The 22,588-nt window shown below is 41.5% G+C and overlaps 2 protein-coding genes across 5 annotated transcripts in view; one reads left to right on the forward strand and one right to left on the reverse strand.

Moving 5' to 3' along the window:
- The first annotated feature begins 667 nt into the window (after positions 1-667).
- LOC109462763 (polycystic kidney disease protein 1-like 2) lies at positions 668-15,966 on the forward strand. Its single transcript, XM_019759350.1, is given in 19 exon segments — positions 668-755; positions 1,358-1,515; positions 2,557-2,799; positions 3,642-4,128; positions 4,812-4,960; positions 5,555-5,779; positions 6,187-6,351; positions 6,470-6,630; positions 7,087-7,265; positions 7,466-7,947; positions 8,394-8,511; positions 9,103-9,344; positions 10,521-10,695; positions 10,927-11,604; positions 11,755-12,007; positions 12,190-12,467; positions 12,977-13,073; positions 13,301-14,318; positions 14,320-15,966. Coding segments are annotated over 19 exon segments (5,286 nt in total). The 3' UTR covers positions 14,410-15,966.
- A 1,807-nt stretch (positions 15,967-17,773) lies between these two features.
- Positions 17,774-22,588, reverse strand: part of LOC109462766 (mediator of RNA polymerase II transcription subunit 18-like) — a 10,916-nt gene continuing 6,101 nt past the window's right edge. For 2 of the 4 annotated variants that reach the window (XM_019759358.1, XM_019759356.1), the window contains 3 exons: positions 20,514-20,695; positions 19,728-19,910; positions 17,774-18,666 (listed from right to left, as the gene is read on the reverse strand). In XM_019759358.1, the coding sequence (XP_019614917.1) occupies positions 18,497-18,666; positions 19,728-19,910; positions 20,514-20,695 (535 nt within the window). In that variant the 3' untranslated portion in view covers positions 17,774-18,496. The remainder of the gene's footprint in view (positions 18,667-19,727; positions 19,911-20,513; positions 20,696-22,588) is intronic. The other 2 variants (XM_019759357.1, XM_019759359.1) reach the window with 1 other exon arrangement.

Genomic DNA, 22,588 nt, shown 5'->3' on the forward strand with positions numbered 1-22,588 from the left:
TTAAGGATTCGAACAAAGGCGTTCAATCTTGTTATCTGTTGTTGTAGATGTGCAGGAAGGCAATTAAAACGTTGGCCTCTGAAATGGGTCGGGCCCAGACACCACAACGTCTGCAAAGGATGTCTGAGTTATCATCACTTGTCATTAAGTCCTGTCCTGGCATTCCACAGGAGGATAAGGTACAAGTCTCTGATGGGAGTTTTACAAAGCTGAACCATTTGACTCCTCACCTACATCTACAAGCTTGACTACTCATGGAGTTACACTTGCAGCTGTGCAGAAAACTATGATCTTTCTCTAATTCTATATGATTGTGCCTTTTGTTATGCATGGCATGAGCCTTTACTTAATTGTACTACATGTACATGATGTTGATTTTATACGGACATCTTTTTTCAATGTCTGTATCTGCAGCATGGAAGTTTTTGGATGTCATGCTTATGGCTCTTCATCTGTCTCTGAAATTTAAATGTGCTGAACAAAAACATTTCATTTCAACACATCAATTTCTGTCTTTTCTCACAAAATGTTTTCACTACAAATGCATTTTGAGTAGAACACTGCCCAAAATGTTTGCATATTTAGATGCTGGTTGAGCAACAGAAGTGTTGCTTTCAGTCTAAGAAGTCTAGTTTTAAAATAACAAATTTATGCTGCCCTATAGGACATGGCCATGGGTGTTCTGAAGTCCATCACCCTCAATGTGGACCAGCTGGACATGTCTGACCCGTCGACTGTCCAGTCTGTGGGAGGATGTAAGTACATTATGTCATGTTCACCAGTCGTACGGTGCCTCATGTAATGTATTCTCAGGTTGTTTTTGTTGCTAATCCAGGAGAAACATGTCACATAAAACTTTTTAGGGTGAAGAATTATGTTTCATGTGAGAAAACATGTACATTTAACACTGACATATAACAGAAAGTAAGAAATATCAAATGAAACTGTTTCTTCTATTCTACTGCAGCTCTGGTGGAGTCTGTTGGTTCTGTGTTCATTACTTTGATAACGTTTGTTTCTGTTCTACTGCAGCTCTGGTGGAGTCTGTTGGTTCTGTGTTCATTACTTTGATAACGTTTGTTTCTGTTCTACTGCAGCTCTGGTGGAGTCCGTTGGTTCAGTGTTCATTACTTTGATAACGTTTGTTTCTGTTCTACTGCAGCTCTGGTGGAGTCCGTTGGTTCTGTGTTCATTACTTTGATCATGTTTGTTTCTGTTCTACTGCAGCTCTGGTGGAGTCTGTTGGTTCTGTGTTTATTACTTTGATAACGTTTGTTTCTGTTCTACTGCAGCTCTGGTGGAGTCTGTTGGTTCTGTGTTCATTACTTTGATAACGTTTGTTTCTGTTCTACTGCAGCTCTGGTGGAGTCCGTTGGTTCTCTGCTTGAGGACCCAGAGAGAGATGAAGAAGAGGCTGATGTGAAGCTCACTTCTGATCTTGAGGAGGACCAGAGTCTCTCTCCAAAGGAGCGCCTTCAAAAGGTGGAAGAAAAGAAGCAGGAGAACCAAGCTAAGGTAACAAAAAGTCATTGTTAAAAAATAATAAATTCTTGAGATTTTACTGTACATTCAAGTTTGTTGACTCTGTGTTAGAGTTCATTTTCCACCCACATCTCATACATAATCATACAACTCTTTATTAGATTTTATCATATGTGTATGTTGTGATAGATGTTGTTTGATTTTAATGCTTTTAATGGGATGGGCTACGTCTTTAGTCTTAATATTTGTAATTGTGAGTAACAGTGCAATTCAGAACCCCTGGGTTCTGTAAAACTGTTTTACAGTGACATCAATAAACCAGTCTATATCAGTTGTTCTTCCTTGTTTGATTTTACATCAGGTGTAAGAAAAAGGCCCTCTCAGTCTCTGAACATAAGATAGTATTAAATTTTTAGATTTTTGAATCTTACTGATTCAAGTTTTCTACCCAGGATGACTAATCTTCACAAACGTCTCAATTAACATACTATGTAATAATTATTGTTCACCAAAGATACGTCATATATGTTGACTCAGGATCATGTAACCCCTAAAGACTTGCAAACTTTCACACATTAACTGACCACAATACCCTGACTATATGTACTGTACTACTGTATATCAGCCACATACCTTAACTTAACCTTCTGCCTCCTCAAGTAGCATTTAGTTCTTTTTGTTTAGTTCTTTTTACACAATACTTTATGTATCTAGAATAATCATCATGTTATTCTAATGTCCATGACCAATTCCGCAGTTCTGTTAGTAATGTCTTGTCAGCAGGGCAAGTCCTTTGCAATAGCCACAGGCTAGTTGGGCTGCCCTGGCTGTGAGGGTTGAACAGCCAATCCAGTAAATAAATACGTTTTTGGCACCAAATTCGTATTGGTTACAGGGCTAAGCAGCATGGGAAGGTTCATGGTTGGTCAAGCTAAACAACTTTTTCTTAAATAGAATGTCAATACATAAGCTACAATGTCATGTATTGCATCAGTCATATTTTTATCTCATGTTTACATAAAGAATAATCTGAGAGAGAGTAACTCATCATGATGTCTTGTTGGCTCCTTACAGAGAGGAAGATTTGTCCAGGAAGGCCGCCAGGTCCTGGAGGGTCTGTACAACGCCATCATCAGCGCCACGAGGCCAGGAGCCCCGGCGGTCACCATCAAGAGAGGCGGCATCACGCTGCGTGCCCAGAGGATCTGGGGCGACCAGTTTGGAGGCCAGGTCGTGCAGACGGAGGATGGGAGCTTCCAACTTCCATCTAAAACAGCGCTTTTCGCGGACTATACGCCGCACAACGTCGCTATGAAGGTACGTGTCATGTCATGTCCTCAGGTCATCAATGATCCTTGTCTTTCCTCTCATGTGTGATGATGTCAACAGAACAGTAATTCAGTAATTCTCATCATTGTTCAGAACAAACTTTTTTTTTTGCCATTTGACTGTAATTATTCACGGGACTGACTGAGTGAGTGAGTGATCGATGAGTGAGTGAGTGAGTGAGTGAGTGAGTGAGTGAGTGAGTGAGTGAGTGATTGTGTGAGTGAGAGTGAGTGTGTGAGTGAGAGTGAGTGAGTGATTGAGTGAGTGAGTGAGTGAGTGATTGTGTGAGTGTGAGAGTGAGTTTGTGAGTGAGTGATTGTGTGAGTGAGTGAGTGAGAGTGAGTGAGTGATTGAGTGAGTGAGTGGGTGATTGTGTGAGTGAGAGTGAGTGTGTGAGTGAGTGAGTGAGTGATACATTTTTCTTAGAATGTGCAAAAAAGTTCTATTTTACAATAGATACTATGCATTTACTCCTACATGTATCATGTTAAACCTTGCTTTGTGTATTTGGATGCTCTTGGAAATCAGTGTAGCTTGACTGAAAGGACTTAAGTAGACTCAATTCTGTACTAAGTCTTAGTCTAGATCAGAATAATAACATTATCCTTTGAGGAAACATTCTAGAATCCCATTGAAAAAACATTGAGTCAGACTCAATCTGAAAATCACCAGATCTTTTACATAACATTTTACAATCCTCATTTAATCATTGCAGAGGAATTTTCCCTTTACAGGTTACCCCACTGTTTAATATCATTTTTCTTTTTGGTGGTTAAATTGAACGTGAAGTACAGAAATTTATTGGACAATTTTATTTTGTTGTGTTCCAGTTGACACAGTTTCAACAGAACCCTTTTACCTGGGGGCGTGGGGAGTACCAACCACATTCGTCTGTCATGGAACTGTCACTCCAACAGAACAACTTCCCCGTGGCCTTCAACAACCTAACTGAACACTTCAACATCACCATTCCGGCCAAATCCGGAAACAAACCAGCGACAACAACTGTCACCATCCCTGCCCAAGGAAACGGAAGTTCCAGCTACCATTTGCTGAACCTCACCAACGCCGCAGAAGGCTTCCTGGTCACAATCACCCCGCTGAACACCAGCGTGGTTTACCGTGTGTCGGGCAGGTACGGCGGCCGCCCTGGTGACCAAAACTACAACATGTCCACAGAGACGTACATCCTACCCGAGGAGTGTGCCTTGATGAAAACTCTGAGTGGCGAGGAAGACACAGAGAAGACAGAGGCAAGAATGTTCGTCTCGGGAGAGGATGGTCCTGTGGATTACAACATCAAGGTCCAAATAGTTGGTGAGTAGTTTTCAAACACAAACATGCTTGACAGAAGTAGAAGGTGAATGTGTGTGCCAGATTAAGTGGAATTGTCTTGTCCATAATGATATCACTAAACTATGTCTGGTAGTATCTTTTCTTTTGTTGTGAAGGAATGTTTGAAGAGGTTTAAAATGTTGGGATGTTTCAATCTCAGGGCTGGAAATACTGGGTGCATGTGCACCTTAGTGCACCCAAATTTGGGGCTGTGCACCCAATTTTTTCTTGTATTCTTGTAGGTAATACGTAAAGATGTTAAATGTATAGTTATATACAGAATATTCTTGATAATAATATTCAAGTATCAGAAAAATGATCAAGACATTTGTAGTACTTTTGTTTTGTGCACCCAATTTGGCTGGCTGCACCTGTGCACCTATTCCAAAAAATGAATTAATTTCAAGCCCTGAATGATATTTAAATTAAACTTTCAATTAATTATACTAATAGTACAGTACTGTATATATATAGTAGAAAGTTGCCTTATGTTGATGGCCCAGTTTGCAATGTTGTGATGTCTGCTTGCATATCTAGAATCTTTATCTAGAATCTCCATGTTCTGTTTGTAAGTAAAATACATGTACATTGTGTAACTTTACAAGGAAACAACATGTTGTATTTTTTACACTCCTCATGTCTGTTATAAACGTCCCTTTTGTCAGGACCAGTGACGGAGTGTGGCAGTGAGAAAAGAACCGACGTGAAGAAGCCACACGCCGCTGACTTCTACGCCTACAAGATGGAGTGGGCCCGTTTGGGCTGTGTCTTCTGGAGCGAGACACAGGAAGCCTGGAGAACGGACGGCTGCTCGGTGGGTACAGTCTCTCCTTGTTTTGGGACAACTTTGTTCTTAGTATTCATGATTGTTAGAATAATAGAATTATTATGCTAAATACTTCATTACCACTAGGATCAAAATATGTATTCATTTGTGATTGTGACCTCTCTCAATGCAGAAATAATTAAATGCATATTACACACAATTGCATTGTTTTTAGAAAAGATACTGAATCCATGACTAACCTGATTGTAACAAGATATTACATTTAGTAAGTACTAGGCTGTTTACAATTCCTTGCTTCTGAGTGGTGTGGAAAACAGCAAAATGTTTGGCTACATGTATGTGGATTGTCCTTCTAGTCCATGGCCTACACCCATTTTTGATCAATCGTATCTAAAGCTGAAAACATCCATCAATAATAAATAATCTTTACTCCACTACTTTCCTGATGATTACCATACTGTTAAGTTGGTTAATGACAGATAAATGAAGATAACATGATTTTCTAGCTAAGATTGCAGCTATAGGTTATATGGTTTTCCAAATCATGTCAAAGGACCCATGCATGTTTGGACTTTACTAAAATGTGATCTTAACAACATGTCTCTTTACTGCTTTCTACAGATAAGCAATCAGTCCACCATTAACAGCACTATCTGTCACTGCAACCATCTGACAGCCTTCGGGACTGACTTCGCCACACCGCCGAACACCATCGTGTTCAAGGCGTTGAACTTCAGGGATCTTGCAGACAACGGCTCCGTTGTGGCGACCATCATTGCGGGGCTCTGTCTCTTCTCGTTCGCATCAGTCGCGATCAAGATTGCTGAGCGTAGAGGAAAAGGGAAGGTAAGTGGGCGTCACCAGTCACCCATATCAGGCCAACAGAAGTGGCCATGTGTAAAGTCAAGTCTTTATTCTGTGGACTAATGTTATTTCTAATGGATTTTCTGGTACATTTTTGACAATCAGCACTTCATGTTTAATATCTATCACTGTGACAGTGACTGTAGTTTGGTAGTGAAAGCCAGGCCTGGCCAACTAGCAACTGGCTATCACAAAGGCTTTAAAACCTGCCCTGCATGTGTATGTAATATGGTTTAAAAAATTTAAATATTTAGCATACTTGCAATGTATCTGCATTACCTTATGGTAGTTTTTTTATTCTTCAGTCAATCTACTGTGAGAGGTCAAGGTCAGTATGTACATGTATGTGAATATTCATTCATGTTCTATCTCTTTGTACATTGCTACAGTTAAGTGGAGCTGTAAGGTTGGACAACCTTCAGGACAACTTCCTGTACCGCCTACTCATCTGGACAGGTGGAGCTAGGCATGCTGGGACAGAGTCTACCGTTGCCTTCAAGCTGTTCGGAGATGCAGCAAACTCTGATGTGAGACTGGTCCACATCACAGAGAAGGTTAGGCCATCAAATTTGGCACTGATCACTCCTATTGCCATTTCATCACCCAACTTTCCTCTGCAGATGTTTTAACTCACAGCATGTCCTAACAGGTGGAATTTTTGTTGCTGTTCAGGTTTTCACCCGAACCAGCCAGGTGACCCTGACCTTCAGCACAGCAGAACAGCTGGGTAAGGTGGAGCTGCTGCAGCTCATGCACGACAACAGTGGGGAGGGGAGCCGCGCATCGTGGCAAGTGGACCGAGCAGCTGTTCAGGATCTCACCACGGGCAAACTGTGAGTCCAGCCAAGCGCTGTCTACTTCATCCAATCATAATCATGGGAGGGTTGTTCAATAAAGATTTCACCTGAACAATTTCCAGGTGTTGTAGAGGCTAAAATTGTCATGTGCAATAAATAATACTTGTCTCTTATTAATTAGGTCTCTTTACTATGAACTTCTTGTTTCCTTGTTACATCAACAATATGATTTTGGAACAGCTTGAATGTTGTTTGAAACATGTTGTTAAAAGTGTTGTTTTTACACACAATAGAACTTTCACTGTACCTAAAATATTAACATTGTTTGAAACCAAACTTTTGAATGTCTTGATTTAGCAGAAGGAAGCTGTTGACAATTACATGTATTCAGCCTCCATTTACACTTAACTTTCACAACAAAGAGCTGTGTTTCTATTTTATTAACCAAACAGTTAACTGAGTGATATTTCTTTTTCCTTTCATGTACTGCAGGTTCTATTTCTTCTGCGACGAGTGGCTGGCAGCCGACCGCGGGGACGGGCAGGTCGTGAAGACCTTTCCTGTCGCCTCTGAGGAGGACCTGCGATCCTTCGGGTTCCTGTTCCCGGCAAGTCTGCGCCATAACCTGGCAGAGGAACACCTAGTTCTGTCTGTTGCCTTCAGGCCTGAAGGTATCATCAAGTTTGCTTTTTCAAGTTTACTAGTAGACTATAGCACAAGATGTGTATGTCTAAGATTTCCCTCATGCTAGTAATTCTATTTTTAATTAGAATTGTCTCTTGCTGGCTGCATTTGATCCAGAGTGTTGCTTTCATTTATTATCATTAAAACTTGTCTTGATAAGAATGTCCCCATTATGTTTCCTCTACAGGTAGCACATTCACCCGCATCGAGAGGCTTGGCTGCTGCCTGAGTTTCTTCGCTGCGTCCATGGTGTCCAGCGCCATGTGGCTGAGGGATGAAGTAGAAACCGAGATCGTGCAGGGCCTCATCGTGGGGCCGTTCTCCTTCACCTTGAACGAAGTCTACACGGGGTTCATGGCCAGCATCACCTGCCTTCCCGTGGTAACAGCCATAGTGCTGCTGTTCCAGTACAGCCGGCCGAGTAGCAAGGACGACCGCCGGGTCAGAGACGTGGAGATGGGCGGCCCACCCACCCAGAGGGGTCCAGCCAAGCGCCTGCCACACGGGTGCAGGTACGTGGCCTGGGTGCTGGCGATGCTGTCCTTCCTGGGGTCGGCTGTCTTCACCACGCTGTTCAGCATGCAGTGGGGCAGGGACAAGACCAACAAGTGGCTGTCTGCGTTCTTCATCACCTTTCTGGCAGACGTCTTCCTTATGCAACCAGGGAAGGTAAGGACTTGTCTACTAGCAGGTGATTATAGCTTTAACAATATCATGATTATTATCAGTTTCTTTCAGGTGTGATATTTTACTCTTATTGTTAAACACCTTAAATGCCACCTGCCAGCCCCATTCAAGCTAGGATATAATTATTACTCATTAATCATATTATCATGATTTACATGTTTGTTGTAGTTGGCATTTACAATGTATTTACTGAGAATAGTAGACATGTATATCGTGGTAAACACATTGAAGTGCGCATGCCACCTGCCAATAGCATTCAAGCACAGCGTAGTTGTATGAGGTATTTTGTCACCAAGACAAACATTTGTTTTCTTTAGCTTAAGTTTAAAACTTGGCTTACTTAATACATGCTGAATACAAGCCACATCGTATAGGATGATATCACCATCTTAATCGTTCAGAAATTCTAACAGCTTTTATCTTTACAGATATTTCTTCTTGCCATCTTCACTTCATCCCTTCGCAAGACACGAGCCGTCAAGAAGATTTTTGAAGAGAAATGGAGCCACGTTTGGATCGAAGCCAATGCTGTGTCAGGCTGCAACTGTAAGTTTGTAACATCAAGTACTAACTTAATTCCACCAGGTCACAAAATATCAATGACTTATTAGATATATTATCCACCACCCTGAGAAAATGCATCTAAACACAGCATCACCCAGTATATTAATACACTCCAGGACCTGTATACTACTAAGTACTTGTATCTAAACCATGCATACTTGGGTGGTGCGGCACTATAATGTAACTATATACTAGATAGAGATCTCTCAAAAACATTGTTTTCAAAGTGGCTGATATATAATATATATCCTGGCAGATGAATGTTATTAGGGGTTACATCTGTAGAAACACAATGATTATAATTTATTATACATGTATATACCTGTCCATGATGATAATTTTTTGAAGATGAAGTAAGCTGACAATTTGAAAACTATAATACAGGATATTATTTATTTATTTCTGGTTTGTTATGATTGTGAAAGAAAGCCATTTTGCACATTGTGAGTGTGGTCCTGTTTGGCAATTGATCTAAAATAAAATATTTCTTCTTGCTTCCATTTGTAGTTTTGTTTCCACTTTTCTAACAAATACAGACCATACTGACATTTATATTTTTCTTGCTTACTACAGGGAAGGCATTTCGCACAAGGAGGAAGATGGAGCAACTTTCGATGACGTCCCTTATCAACATCAAACAAGCAAGGAAGAAGCAGCGCAGGGACAGGAGGAATGGCGAAATCCTTCGGGACATCATGGTGTCTTGCTTTTACGTGCTGCTTGTCCTCAGCATCACCAACGAACACCATAACACCACCCATGCCTTCTATCAGACACAGAGCGCAACCAACACCTTTGTGCAGTCCTTGGACGAGGTAAGATCATTACAGAGCCTTAACATTGTACATTGGTGTCTGATCACTAAATCATTGCATTGGTCAGATTATCCTTTCAAGCCAGTGGAAACCCTTTAGCCATGTTGACACAAGTAAAAACAAAATTATTCATACCAAAATGAAGAAATGGTGTGAATGTCTAATAATGTAGTTAGACAATATATGGCAACTTTTGCTAATGCATGCATAAAGTACTAATCTGAATTTTTAACAAACACTGAAAAGATAAAGAAATGATTTTTTATCAAATGTTTTTAACATACTTCATCAGTAGATCAATGAAGAATATTTATTGTATTATTTTTACTTTTCACAGTCAATAAAGGGTGGGAATAACTTTTCTGTTACCTGTATCCTTGAGATGAGAATTAGAACATTTTGTGTACAATTTAAACTTATAATGCGGACTGTACACTAGACAATTGTTATTTTTGTATACTAAGATAACAAGACTTTATTTCTCCACCTGTCAGGTAAATGATGCTGATGCCTTCAAACTTGTAAACTTGCTGTTTTTCTCTTGTTTGAAAACAATTAACAATGGGATTTGAGCCATTTTGATCTAATAGTTTTCTTTTCTCCGCAGGTAAATGATGCTGATGACTTCAAACTTGTTAACTTGCTGTTTTTCTCTTGTTTGAAAACATAACAATGGGATTTGGGCCATTTTGATCTAACAGTTTTCTTTTCTCCACAGGTAAATGATGCTGATGACTTCAAACTTGTAAACGTGCTGTTTTTCTCTTGTTTGAAAACATAACAATGGGATTTGGGCCATTTTGATCTAACAGTTTTCTTTTCTCCGCAGGTAAATGATGCTGATGACTTCAAACTTGTAAACTTGCTGTTTTTCTCTTGTTTGAAAATATAACAATGGGATTTGAGCCATTTTGATCTAACAGTTTTCTTTTCTCCGCAGGTAAATGATGCTGATGACTTCAAACTTGTAAACTTGCTGTTTTTCTCTTGTTTGAAAACATGACAATGGGATTTGGGCCATTTTGATCTAACAGTTTTCTTTTCTCCGCAGGTAAATGATGCTGATGACTTCAAACTTGTAAACTTGCTGTTTTTCTCTTGTTTGAAAACATAACAATGGGATTTGGGCCATTTTGATCTAACAGACTGAAATAACCAGTTTTCTTTTCTCCACAGGTAAATGATGCTGATACCTTCTGGTCCTGGCTGAACGGGACCGCTCTGGAGAACTTCTACCCAGAGACTTCCTACAATGACAACAAGCTTCGCTGGCAGGAGAAGGGCTTCACAGCAGACATGCAGTCGGTCCTGGTCGCCCCGCCTAGCATGATCCAAGCCCGAGTAAAGCCAGGTGGGTGGAACCACATGGAACATTTACTGTGGGCTCACATGGCAGGTCACAGATGTAATTCTACATGCAGTATTACCATATACATGTACAAGAGGAAACATTTAGTAGTAAAAAATAACATTTGAGAAATCTCAAGGATCATTATGATCTAAAGTTAAGAGCATGCCAAAATACCAAACAGTAAACTACTATTTGAGACTAACTATTCCTATCCATCTCCTGCCATCCCAGGGCTGTGCACTTTGCCAGCAGCAATGCAGCAGTCGTTTGACGAATGTTCATCAGGGTACGATGAACACACCAAGGAGACCGGAGCGTTCCGAAAGGGTTGGGAAAGGGTCATGAATACATCAGCGATGGAGTCAGAAGCCCCTGGATGGACCTACCTCCACGGTGGATACACCAGTCTCCCCATCTACGGTGTGACAACGCAGTACTGGGGAGACGGCTTCGGGCTGAACCTGGGAAAATCTGCAGACGAGATGCGCAGCATCCTGGCAGAGCTGAAGGCCAACCGTTGGATCGACAAGCGGACGAGGGCCATCTTCTTGGAAGCGTTGCTCTACAACGGGAACCTGGATCTGTTCACATCGGTGACGATGGTGTTTGAATTCTCCGAGACGGCCGGAGTTTTCTCCCATCATCGCGTGCAGGCCTTCCGACTTCACCAACGGCCGGGGACGATCGGGTACATCTACGTCCTGCTGGAAATCACTTACGTCATCGTTCTCCTCTACACACTGTGGAAAGAGATGAAAACTGCACGCGCAGCCGGCTTGGCCTACCTGAGGCAGCTATGGAAGGTTCTGGAAATCTTCAATTTCTTCTTGGCATTCACTGTCATCGCCTTGTACGGCTTCAAGAGAAGCTACAGCTCCATGGCTCTGGCAGCGATCAATGCTGGGAAAGGTGTGTTTCATATTTATGCATACTTATTGCATTTAAACTTCACTTTAACATGCTCATTCAATGTTGGGAAACATGTAATATTCTCAGACTGATTTGAAGGTAAATATGTAGCATTGTACTAATTATAATTATGCATTTCTTCTTGTAAAGATGAAGTCCACCATTTCCGATCTGCGGTGAACGTGAGCCTGGTTTACGGCTGGTTCCTGGCCTTCCTGACGTTTGTCAACATGATGAAGCTCCTCCAGCTGCTGAGGTTCAACCCATTCCTCGCCAAGCTGATGTCCATGATCCGAGGGATGTCGGTGCAGTTCGCTTCCTTCACCGTCTACCTCTTCCTCGCCATGTCAGCATTCGGCGTCTACGGTTATCTCAAGTTCGGCCTTATTGTGAAGGAGTACAGGTAAGGAAACATAGATCCTACCGTATGTCTGCCAAAACAAAGTATTTGAGGCTGCAAAAATTGGATGATGTCATAACAAAACTAGTTTTCATACTCCAATAAGGTTACAGAACTTGTGACTGCTTGAAAGTTATAATACAGGTCAGTTCATAATTATAATGATTTGTTGTTGTTTTTTTCAGCACCATCAGCAAGTCCTTCTCCACCCTGTTCCAAATGACTCTTGGAAACTTCTACTACTACGAGCTGCGGGAGGCATCCCCCATCTCCGGCCCCATCTTCTTCATCACTTTCACTTGCATAATCTTCCTGGTGCTGATGAACATCGCCATGGCGATCATCGACAGCGCCCTTCCCGATGTGCGGAACCACATCATGTCTGAGGATGACCAGTACTTCATCCAGGGGTTGTGGGAACGCTTCACGGCCTTCTTCGGGTTCTGGAAGGTGCCAGTCACAGGTAGCGTAGTCCTTGGTTTAACAGGTGGACAGTTCAACTAACTGAGAATTCTTTCATTCCTCCCTACGTATTTGTAAACTCTGTCTACTTTGCAAAACATTTTGTACAAGATGTGGAACTGAGAAATGAACCCAGGATCTTTGCTCCATCACTTGGTGTAATGCACATACAACAGGATGGGCATCAGTAAGGACCAAAGATAGTTCCTGTACTGTCTATAGAACCACCCTCCCTGAATCCCTTTGTTTCCTCTTCCCCACCTGTGCTTTACTTTTTACTTTCTTTACTCAAAACAATCGTTTCCCCTTAATTTATATGTAGTGTAAGATAAACATAATACTATGCTCTATATCTAATTGCATCATGTCATAATATGAAAGTAATTGTCATCATACATATTTCTCAGCTGGAGGGAGGCCTTGGATGTTTTTTCTTATCAGCATTGTTTTAAAATGATTTCTGTTATGTGTGAATAAAGAAAACTGACTGAAGCATTTCTCTTGACTCAGAAAACAACTCCTTTGACACTCTTCATGACAGCCTGGTCGAGGTGGAGATTAAAGTGGAGAAACTGTGGCTGCAGAGGCAGTTTCTCTTCAACCTCAAGTAAGTACAAAAATGGTACTTCAGCATGATCTATGCACTTTAATATTCCTGGCACAGTAACTAAAATAGCTTTAAACTTTATAGATATTTGTTGAACAGTAACATTCAATACACAAGATTTTAGAAACTTGAACAGTTGAAATAGGCTTGAAACTTGATACTCAATGATAGTGATATTTGTTGAAGGTAAACACTGTACAAACTTCTCTCCACCTGTATCCTCACAGGATGAAGGACGCAGACCTCCCCGCAGAGCCTGAGTTTGTTCCGACTGTCAAAGATGTTCCCGATGCTACAGCAGTGGAACTTCATGTCCCCAAAGGAGGCTGCCGCATCATCGCGGTCCGTCCTGCCTCCCCAAACAGCCGCGCAGGCGACAGCAGTCAAGCGATCTGCTCCGACAGCAAGGCGCCAGTGGTGGTGGTGGCATCCGGGTCTCTGCCAAAAGAGGACACCCAGGAAAGCCACCAAACCAAGCAAGCCATGAAAATAATGTCCATCCTATCCAAGGGGGATGAAAGTGGCAAGAAGTTGACCAAGAGAGTCCAAATTGATCTGAACCTGAATCGTGTTTTTCGCTATAGGTATTATTACTATAGGGAGAGTGGAGTGGGGAGGCCAATTGTCAACTTGAGCGCTGGTGACAAGGCGGTTCTGACAAACAACGAGATGCTGACAGACGACCTCATCCAGGCTGCCCAGAGGCTGCTCCACCACCAGTACCCGGCACTCCAAGGCCTGGAAGACCCTACAGTTGGTCTCTGCGAGGACGGGTTTGCCAGGATGACAGGAAAGGGGCTACAAATCCACCACAACAGAAGAGAGCACTGGGTTCTGTCGTCTTACACAGACGGACAGGTGCGCCTGTATGACAGCATTGGCGGCGACATGACCACATATCTGCAGGTCCAGCTTTACCAGACCTACGCCGCGTTTGCCGACCAAGAGAGGAACGTCCTGACCATCATCCTACCAGAGGTACAGCGTCAGACGAACGTCGTTGATTGTGGGCTGTTTGCCATCGCCTGGGCAGTGGACATCGCACAGGGGCGAGACGTGAGCAGCATTGCGTATGACAACAGGGTGATGAGGAGCCATTTGAAGAAGTGCTTGGAACAAGGGAGGCTCACACAGTTTCCTCATCTGACCAGCCAGAGGAAGAAAGTCGGTTTCACCAGGGTCAGCAGAATCTCGCTGGTTTGCTGCTGCAAGCAGGAGGAGGGTCTGGGAAGGATTGAGGCATGCGGGGCGATGCCAGAGGATCTTTCACGTCAGCTGCCTGCCAGTCAACCCTCCCAGTGATGGCACATGGGAATGTGGAGACTGCACCGTGTAAAGTACAAAATGCACCATAAAAACTACCTAACAAATGGAGCCAAGAGTAAACTGTATTTTGTTTCCTTGCAGAAGGAAAAAAAACAATGATGGAAACATGTCGTGGTTGTCTTTGGAATTGTGACAAAAATGTGTAATATGTGACACTGTTTAAAACATTTGTAAATAGCAAGAATTTTCAGGACTTTGAAAGCATTTTTAAAAAATGACGGAAATAATACTGTCATGGCCCGGACAAAGGAACATTGACAATTGATGCAGGATCACAGACAATGGACAATGGATACATCACTAAATGTGATCACACCACAATTATTGATATTTATGTTTTCCTTCTGCGAATTGTTATGCCTTATGGCTTCATCACACCACAAAGTTTACTCATAAGACTTGCCTTGTAGTAAATAATATCCTGGCTTTGAAGTACATTGTCAGGAACTTTGTTGTCAGTACATTGCACAGATACTGGAATGCTTTGATAATGTTATCTTACAGTATCATGTTATGGGTGTGTTACTACTTGTTACAATTAATGTGTAATATGTGACACTGTTTAAAACATTTGTAAATAGCAAGAATTTTCAGGACTTTGAAAGCATTTAAAATTACGGAAAGAATACTGTCATGGCTTGGCTAAAGGAACATTGGCAATGGATGCAGGGTCACAGACAATGGATACATCACTAAATATTCACTGTTGTAACTTAGCCATGACTTAATAACAAAGAACATGTCACTTGTGTCACTTTCATCATCATCATCTTCGCCACATTTAGTGCTTAGCACTGAGGCGAGCCGTCATTTTTAATAGTGTTTTATTAGGGTTTGATTACTACAAAAACAACTGCTTGTAAAATATTGCTTGTGCTTTATTTCTGTACCACCTTGTCCAGCGATTGTATCTGATGTACATTAGAAAAGCTGATGGAAACAGGAGATGTGTGCTTATGTCCACAGGGAAAAGAAGGTCCCTGTGAGGAAGCTTTTTGTAAATAGAGCTGTAGCATGTCTTTGATTGATAATGAAAAAAAATGTAGCAAACAGGAAACTATCACTAAGATTTTACATGTAGCATGTCTTTGAAAATGAGAAAAAAAATGTAGCAAGCATGTAGGAAACTATCCCTAAGATTTTACATGTAGCTTGTCTTTGATTGAAAATGAAAAAAAAAAATGTAGCAAACAATTAGGAAACTATCACTGAGATTTTGCAATGTGGAATGGACTTTACAAGCAAATAACACCCACCAAAACAGCAACAAATTTCCAGCTTGTTGCCTTTAGCAAGGACATTACAGTATAATGTCCTTGCTTTTAGTATTATGCCAATATGTGAAAAAGTCCAAGATTATGCCTTTGTATGAGGATGAATAATTGGCCATTCCACATTTTGCTAACAGGACTTTGTTGTAACATTTTAAAAGTAGGTTTAGAATTACTTTACCAGGGCTGGAAATAGAAACTCCAAATTCGAATACATAATTATTTCAAACTGTATGTAAGGCCACACCAATTTGATTTTTTCAGAAAAAATATGAAGCGACAGGGCGAAAAAAGAAAAAAAAAACAGACCTAGGCATCCTATGATACCCAAATTCTATGGTAGGAGCCATGAGGTTAACATACCAGGCTGGTTTGTAATTCAAACAATGAATTTCAAACTTTTTATCAAACCCTTGCATTGATAGATGGAAAAACTGCAACAACTTTGAAGAGATTGACTTCCTTCAAATGTTGGCGCCAAAATATGAGCATTTTTGGAGTTGATTCAGAGGCTAAAATATATATATATTTTTTTTGGAAATCAGAGAAATGAAGCGGGCGAATCTGTGAATCAACAACCTAAATTGGTGTGGCCCAAGGAAAAATACAGGCTACATTTTGTACATACAAATAAAACTTAATGCATCATAGTGTATCAATACGGCCGACCAATGATGATTGATGTGTTCATCATTAGTCATGAAGCAAATCAGAAAAAAATGAAGCAAATCAGAAAAAAATGAAGGGGGCAAATTCGTGAACCAACAAATTAAATTGTTGTGGCCTAAGAAAAAAAAACATTATTCTCTAAGTGAAAAAAAGCAACTAAATGCTTCTTGCCTATTGTTAAAAGGCTTTTATTTCTAAGAATATGTAAGGTAAAAAAAAATGTGTATTTCCAGTCCTGAATATGCATGCTGTTGTTGCCAATCGCCTTGTGCATGGAGCAAAGTTGAGCATTACAAAAAAATCAGCAATTTGAAACCTAAAATAACTGACAGGCTACAAAGAAAATTTAATGCATCATTATATCAAAATATGGCCGACCAATGATGATGATGTGTTCATCATTGGTCATGGAGCAAGTTAAAATTCTTATATAAGTGGTGATGGCATCATTTTCCACAATTATTATTTATAATGAAATGTCAAATTGTTCGACAAATGTTATTATCCTAACACATTTTCCACACACGAGTTTGAAATATACAGAAAATAAGAAAAAAGGATCATGTTGAAACTTTCCAATTGACCTTTGAATGTTTGTGTTTCTACAATGTAGAATCAACCCAATAGTAGCCACATTTGTATCCAAAATATTGATTTGAATAAAGATTGATTCATTTGCTGATTCCGCGTGTCTTTTATTAATGTAAGGAAGCATTTAGAGAGTTAAGACTGTTGAACAAAATTGTTAAAAAAGTTAAGTTTAAAAACAGAAAGAAACCTGGAAACTAAGAAGAACTATATTATCCAACTCCATGTGTTAACGTTAGGTGTTTGAAGTCATGACTATGACATGAAATACACAGAGCTAACTCAGCCAGGCATGACGCGCTGACAATTAGTTATAACAGATTGAAATACCACCTGCATTATGCAGATTAAAACTGGAGCTTCATAATGACTTCTACACTGATGACTTTTCAAGATAAAGTTAGCACTGTGCAGGTAAAACTTTCACTGGGCCATGTACTGGATTTATAATATACTAGTATAGTAGTACAAATGTAGTAGTATAGATGTGTGGGGAGTTTCATTTTGCACGAAAATGAAACCTACAGTGGGCCTCACTGGAAGACAAAAGAACGATGTCCAGACTATGTATGATGTACAAAATGACTAATAAACTGGTGGACGTCCCAATTACTAAGTACCTGATACCAGCCCAGAAGAGAACAAGAAATAGCCATGCCTTCAAGTACCAGAGGGATAACTTATCAACCAAGGATTGAGGTGTTCAAGAATTCATTCTTTCCTAGAACTATCGCAGAGTGGAACTCACTGTCACCAAGTACAGTAGGGGCATTGTCAATAGATAGCTTTAAAAAATGTCTAGAGTTAGAAGTTCAAGGGTTAGGTGTAACAAGTCGATCAGTGTAATATAGCCAGCTGCCGCCGCGCCGCGTGCCTGCGAAGCTGGTGTGTTACGCCGAAAGGCAGTTATACTGGCTATACAGATACAGACTGTTACCACATATAAGAAATAATGGCACTCACACTCACGGTGGTTTCTTCACAGTTTTTAGTACGATCCACACTTCCCAAAGTCTGAGTGGTGCAGGTTATTGTTAATGTTACCTGTCTCAGTGCAGGTATGCAGAAAAGACATTATTTCGAGCCCTGCATTTGAACGGTTAGCAGTAACAACACACATTTGAGTACAGTATAATCACATACAGCACTAGCCGTGGCGACTCGGTAAGCCTTTTAGTATCATGCATTATACAGGCTACATGTATAAGAGGTTAACCAAGTCGCTCCATTGCTTGGGGAGAGCCCTGCTGAATCTTTTACACAGCTTTTTCCGAATCTCCTGCAATCGTCTCTAAAGTCTAAACCCCCTGCAGTCTTCCTTACACCTGCTGCAGCCCTCTCTGACCCCACTGTCCGGTTTATCGTCTGTTGTTCCTCGTCTTCCAAGGGTTAGACGTGCTTGCACAATGCAACAGTTACTGGGGCTTGATGGCAGCCCGCCACTTGCCTCTGTCCTGTGGGTTGATCTTGCTTTTAGAAGTTAGAAGTTTAGAAGTTCTGTAAAGCTGCTGCAGTTTTCTCTGAATCTCCTGCAGTTTTCTCTGAATGTCCTATAAATGTCTCTAAAGTTTAAACCTGCTGCAGCCTGCGATGGTCGACCTTCTCCAGCTGCACGATGGGTTTGAGCTGCTCGGCGAACAGTTTCATGGTGTCTGCGACCTCGTCCTGACCCGATGGCGAGACCACGCTCAGCTCCACCAGATGCGACAGCGACAGCGGCTCCAGGTTCTCCGTGTTCCCTGATGGCAGGAGTGAATGAATTAATGAATGGATGAACGAATGGATGGATGGATGAATGGACGGACGGACGGACGGATGAATGAATGAATGAATGAATGGACGGATGAATGAATGAATGAATGAATGAATGAATGAATGAATGAATGAATGAATGAATGAATGAATGAATGAATGAATGAATGAATGAATGTAAGACTCAGGGGTCAAAATTCATTTTTGGGAATAGGAAGTTTTTTACGTATTCAGATGCAAGTTGTTTGCAACCGCTAACAGTAATGCACAAGATTGCAAAATTAAAAAAAACAAAACAACTAGGAACTTAAGGTAACATTTGCAAAGCAAATACATAATGTTTACCTTCGCATATAGTCTGCTCTGTTAATTCTTACTCAAACACATTCACATATACATGTATTGTGACAGGAGTCTAAATCCCTCCTACTAAGCTGTGTGTTACGCCGAAAGGCGGTTATACCGGCTATACAAATACAGATACTATAAAATTGCAACATGATATAACCCAACACCAATTACCATGGTGAGAGACAGCCTGGTCATTGACCAGATCAGATGTCACTGTTTGGAATGAAAGGAAGAAGAGGAAACTCAGCAAAAACAATATGTTTTTCTTCGGCAAGGCCACAGCAAGTAGTTTTTATGGATGACATCAGCGCCCGCATTACTTCTCGCCTGATTTTGAAAAAAAAACACAAGAAATTTTGTTGCCTTCTGACAGCGGTCAACCTGCCAAAAATGGGGGAAAGATATCTGTTGCCAAGGTGGATGGCAGATAACTATTAAGTGAGGCTCTGATTTAATGTTTTGTTTCTTACTTTGATACAGTGATATGTGATGCTGCCTGTGTACATGTGATGTTCCCACTGAATCAAAACTAGGTGTACAATGATTGGGTCAAAATTTGAAAATGTAGGAACCTTGTTTTTTTTTGGCTCTTCTTGTTTTTTTTTTTCGCCCGCTCACATTAGACTTGGAGTCTGCGGAGGATGTCATCCATAAAATTTACTTGCTGTGGCCTAAACATAAAAATGGAGCACATTACCCGGGACGGTGAGGCGGAATATTTTGGAGACGGTGACTTTGATGCAGCCTTTGGTGAAGAGGAACCCCTTCACCACACACTCGTGGTCCAGCCGGAACCCCATGTCAGTCAGGAACGTTGTCACGTTGTCTGACGTCGCCACGTCGATGCAGGTACGAACCAGCGTGCTCCGACTTTTGTCACCTGGGGTTTAAAACATGGGAAGTACGACTTAAAACTTAAAAATCATCAGGTGGATGTTAACCTTATATACATGAGTACGGTCTTATATGAGACATTCCACCAAAGTTCTATGCACAATACATTACAGGTTTTGCACAGTACGTTCTGCTGATGTGCTGTCCTACAGAAGTGTGTCTCACCTATCCCTGCCTTATACATGCCTACAGAAGCTGGAGTGTTACACAGAGAGGAGGTTATAGTATAACTTATACCGGCTATACAGACAGTCCTACAGAAGCTGGAGTGTTACACAGACAGGAGGTTATAGTATAACTTATACCGGCTATACAGAAGCTGGAGTGTTACACAGAGAGGAGGTTATAGTATAACTTATACCGGCTATACAGACAGTCCTACAGAAGCTGGAGTCTTACACAGAGAGGAGGTTATAGTATAACTTATACCGGCTATACAGACAGCCCTACAGAAGCTGGAGTGTTACACAGAGAGGAGGTTATAGTATAACTTATACCGGCTATACAGAAGCTGGGGTCTTACACAGACAGGAGGTTATAGTATAACTTATACCGGCTATACAGACAGTCCTACAGAAGTGTGTCTCACCTATCCCTGCCTCAGCAGTGCCGACATATCTGAGCTGACAGGGGAGTGAGTCAGGCTGGTCGAGCGCCCGTCTGGCCCTCAGCAGGACGGGGGGCGTCTGGCTGCCGCGCAGGATGTACACCTGTTCCTGGTCCACAAACGCCTCCGGACCAGCCTCCACGTTATCCGACAGACCCCGCAGTCTGGGGAGGGGGGAACAAACCAGATGACATGGTTAGTTCAGGGCTTGAAATTAACGGTGTCCCAATGGCCAGTGACCACTGAAATATATATTCACCTGAATATTCACCTGAATCCAGGCCATTAGGTACCCTTACTGGGTAATGAGGCCGTCTTCGTGGTGTAGACAGTTTGGGCATTCAGTGGGAGAAGGCGTATCCATATCTACATGTATCGGGGTGATCCTTCCACTCTATAGCCAACTTGGTCTTGAATACATTTACTGAGCTGCTGTTTACTGTGGCTGGTGACAGTTTGTTCCAAATTGGGGTTGTTCTTCAACTTCTTGCAGGGAAGACATGTTTTTTTGTTTGTTTTTATTCCAACATGTAATCAGACTTGGTGGCAGCACACTCAAGTTATCAGACAGACCACGCAGTCTGGGGGGGGGGGGACAAACTGGAGGACATGGTTAGTTACACTGGACTGGACACCGGCAGTCCTACCTGACCATAAAGACTACTCTACTCTGCACTACTAGTCGTGCAGCCTGACTCTTAGTACACCCCCAGTAGGGGACACAGAGTCTATTTACTAAATAAATTTCTTGGGTACTCAACTATTGACAGATTTCGAAAACATTCAGGCGTTGTGTAATGTACGTAGGTAGTCACTGATGAAAGGTATACGTAGTGACCATGTTCAAAATCTATCCAATTTCATGACTGTTTGGTATCTTATTACATGTGTCTCACCTCCTTCGGTTAATTTGTGTCTCACATAATACTAGTACTCTTACTTTATGTATGGATATTATAACTTGTTTACTTGCTATTAGCATTAGCCCGTGGGCACAAATAAACTATTATATCGTATTCTATTATGTATTACCTGAATGTCTAAAGTTTACTGACGTAATGTATTTTTTTATATTGTTGTTGTTGTTGAAGTCCTCATTTAACGTCTATTTATCTCGCTAGACATAGTCTCTCGGTGCTTTTCTCTTCAAGGTGCGTTTTGAATCAGGATACTAGTACTCTGGTGCTTGCTCACTGGTGATTTGCACTTGCGGCTTTGCAGGTAGATCTCTATTATATTAGGTACCATGTTGTTTACTGTACCACCCCATTGTAAAGGAAGAGGATCATCACACATTACAGAATGATCTTGATCTACTATGCAGATGGTCAGATCGCTGGCAATTGCGCTTTAATGTGAAGAAATGTTCCGTTATCCATATACACAAGTCTAAAAAAGCTCCAAAACATCTGTATACAATGTTCTCTGAGCCCCTTGAGATCAACACACAGCACCCGTATCTTGGAATCATACTCTCACACAACTTAAAATGGAACTCACATATTGAATACATAACAGGAAAAGCCAACAGCACTCTGGGTTTCTTAAGGAGGAATCTGAGGGGGGCGAGCAGAGCAATCAGAGCACAGGCATACACCTCAATTGTGAGACCCCAGCTGGAGTATGCTTCGACAGTTTGGGGCCCTCACAAGCGACTACATGCACAGACAAACAAACTTGAAGACAAAGTAGAGGCAGTACAGAAGCGAGCCGCTAGGTTCGTTACTGGAGATTACAGACCAACAACAAGCATGACAGATACACTGAGATCACTTGGATGGCCTTCCCTGCATCAACGCAGGCAGCAAGCCAGACTTGTCCTAATGTATAAAGCAGTAAATAACATGGTAGCCATTCCTATACACAACATTCTCACCAAAAACACAAACATTACAAGAGGACATCACTCACGCTTCATCACCATCCCATGCAAGACAGAAGCATACAGAGCCAGTTATTTCCCTCGAACCGTCATCGAGTGGAACACACTACCAGGTACACTCATATCTTGCACATCCCTTGATGCGTTTAAGGCGGGATTGGCCAGTCACCTTGGC

The sequence above is a fragment of the Branchiostoma belcheri genome, unplaced genomic scaffold (assembly GCF_001625305.1).
Source record: "Branchiostoma belcheri isolate BF01 breed outbred unplaced genomic scaffold, Haploidv18h27 scaffold12, whole genome shotgun sequence".
Classification (NCBI taxonomy): Eukaryota; Metazoa; Chordata; class Leptocardii; order Amphioxiformes; family Branchiostomatidae; genus Branchiostoma; species Branchiostoma belcheri.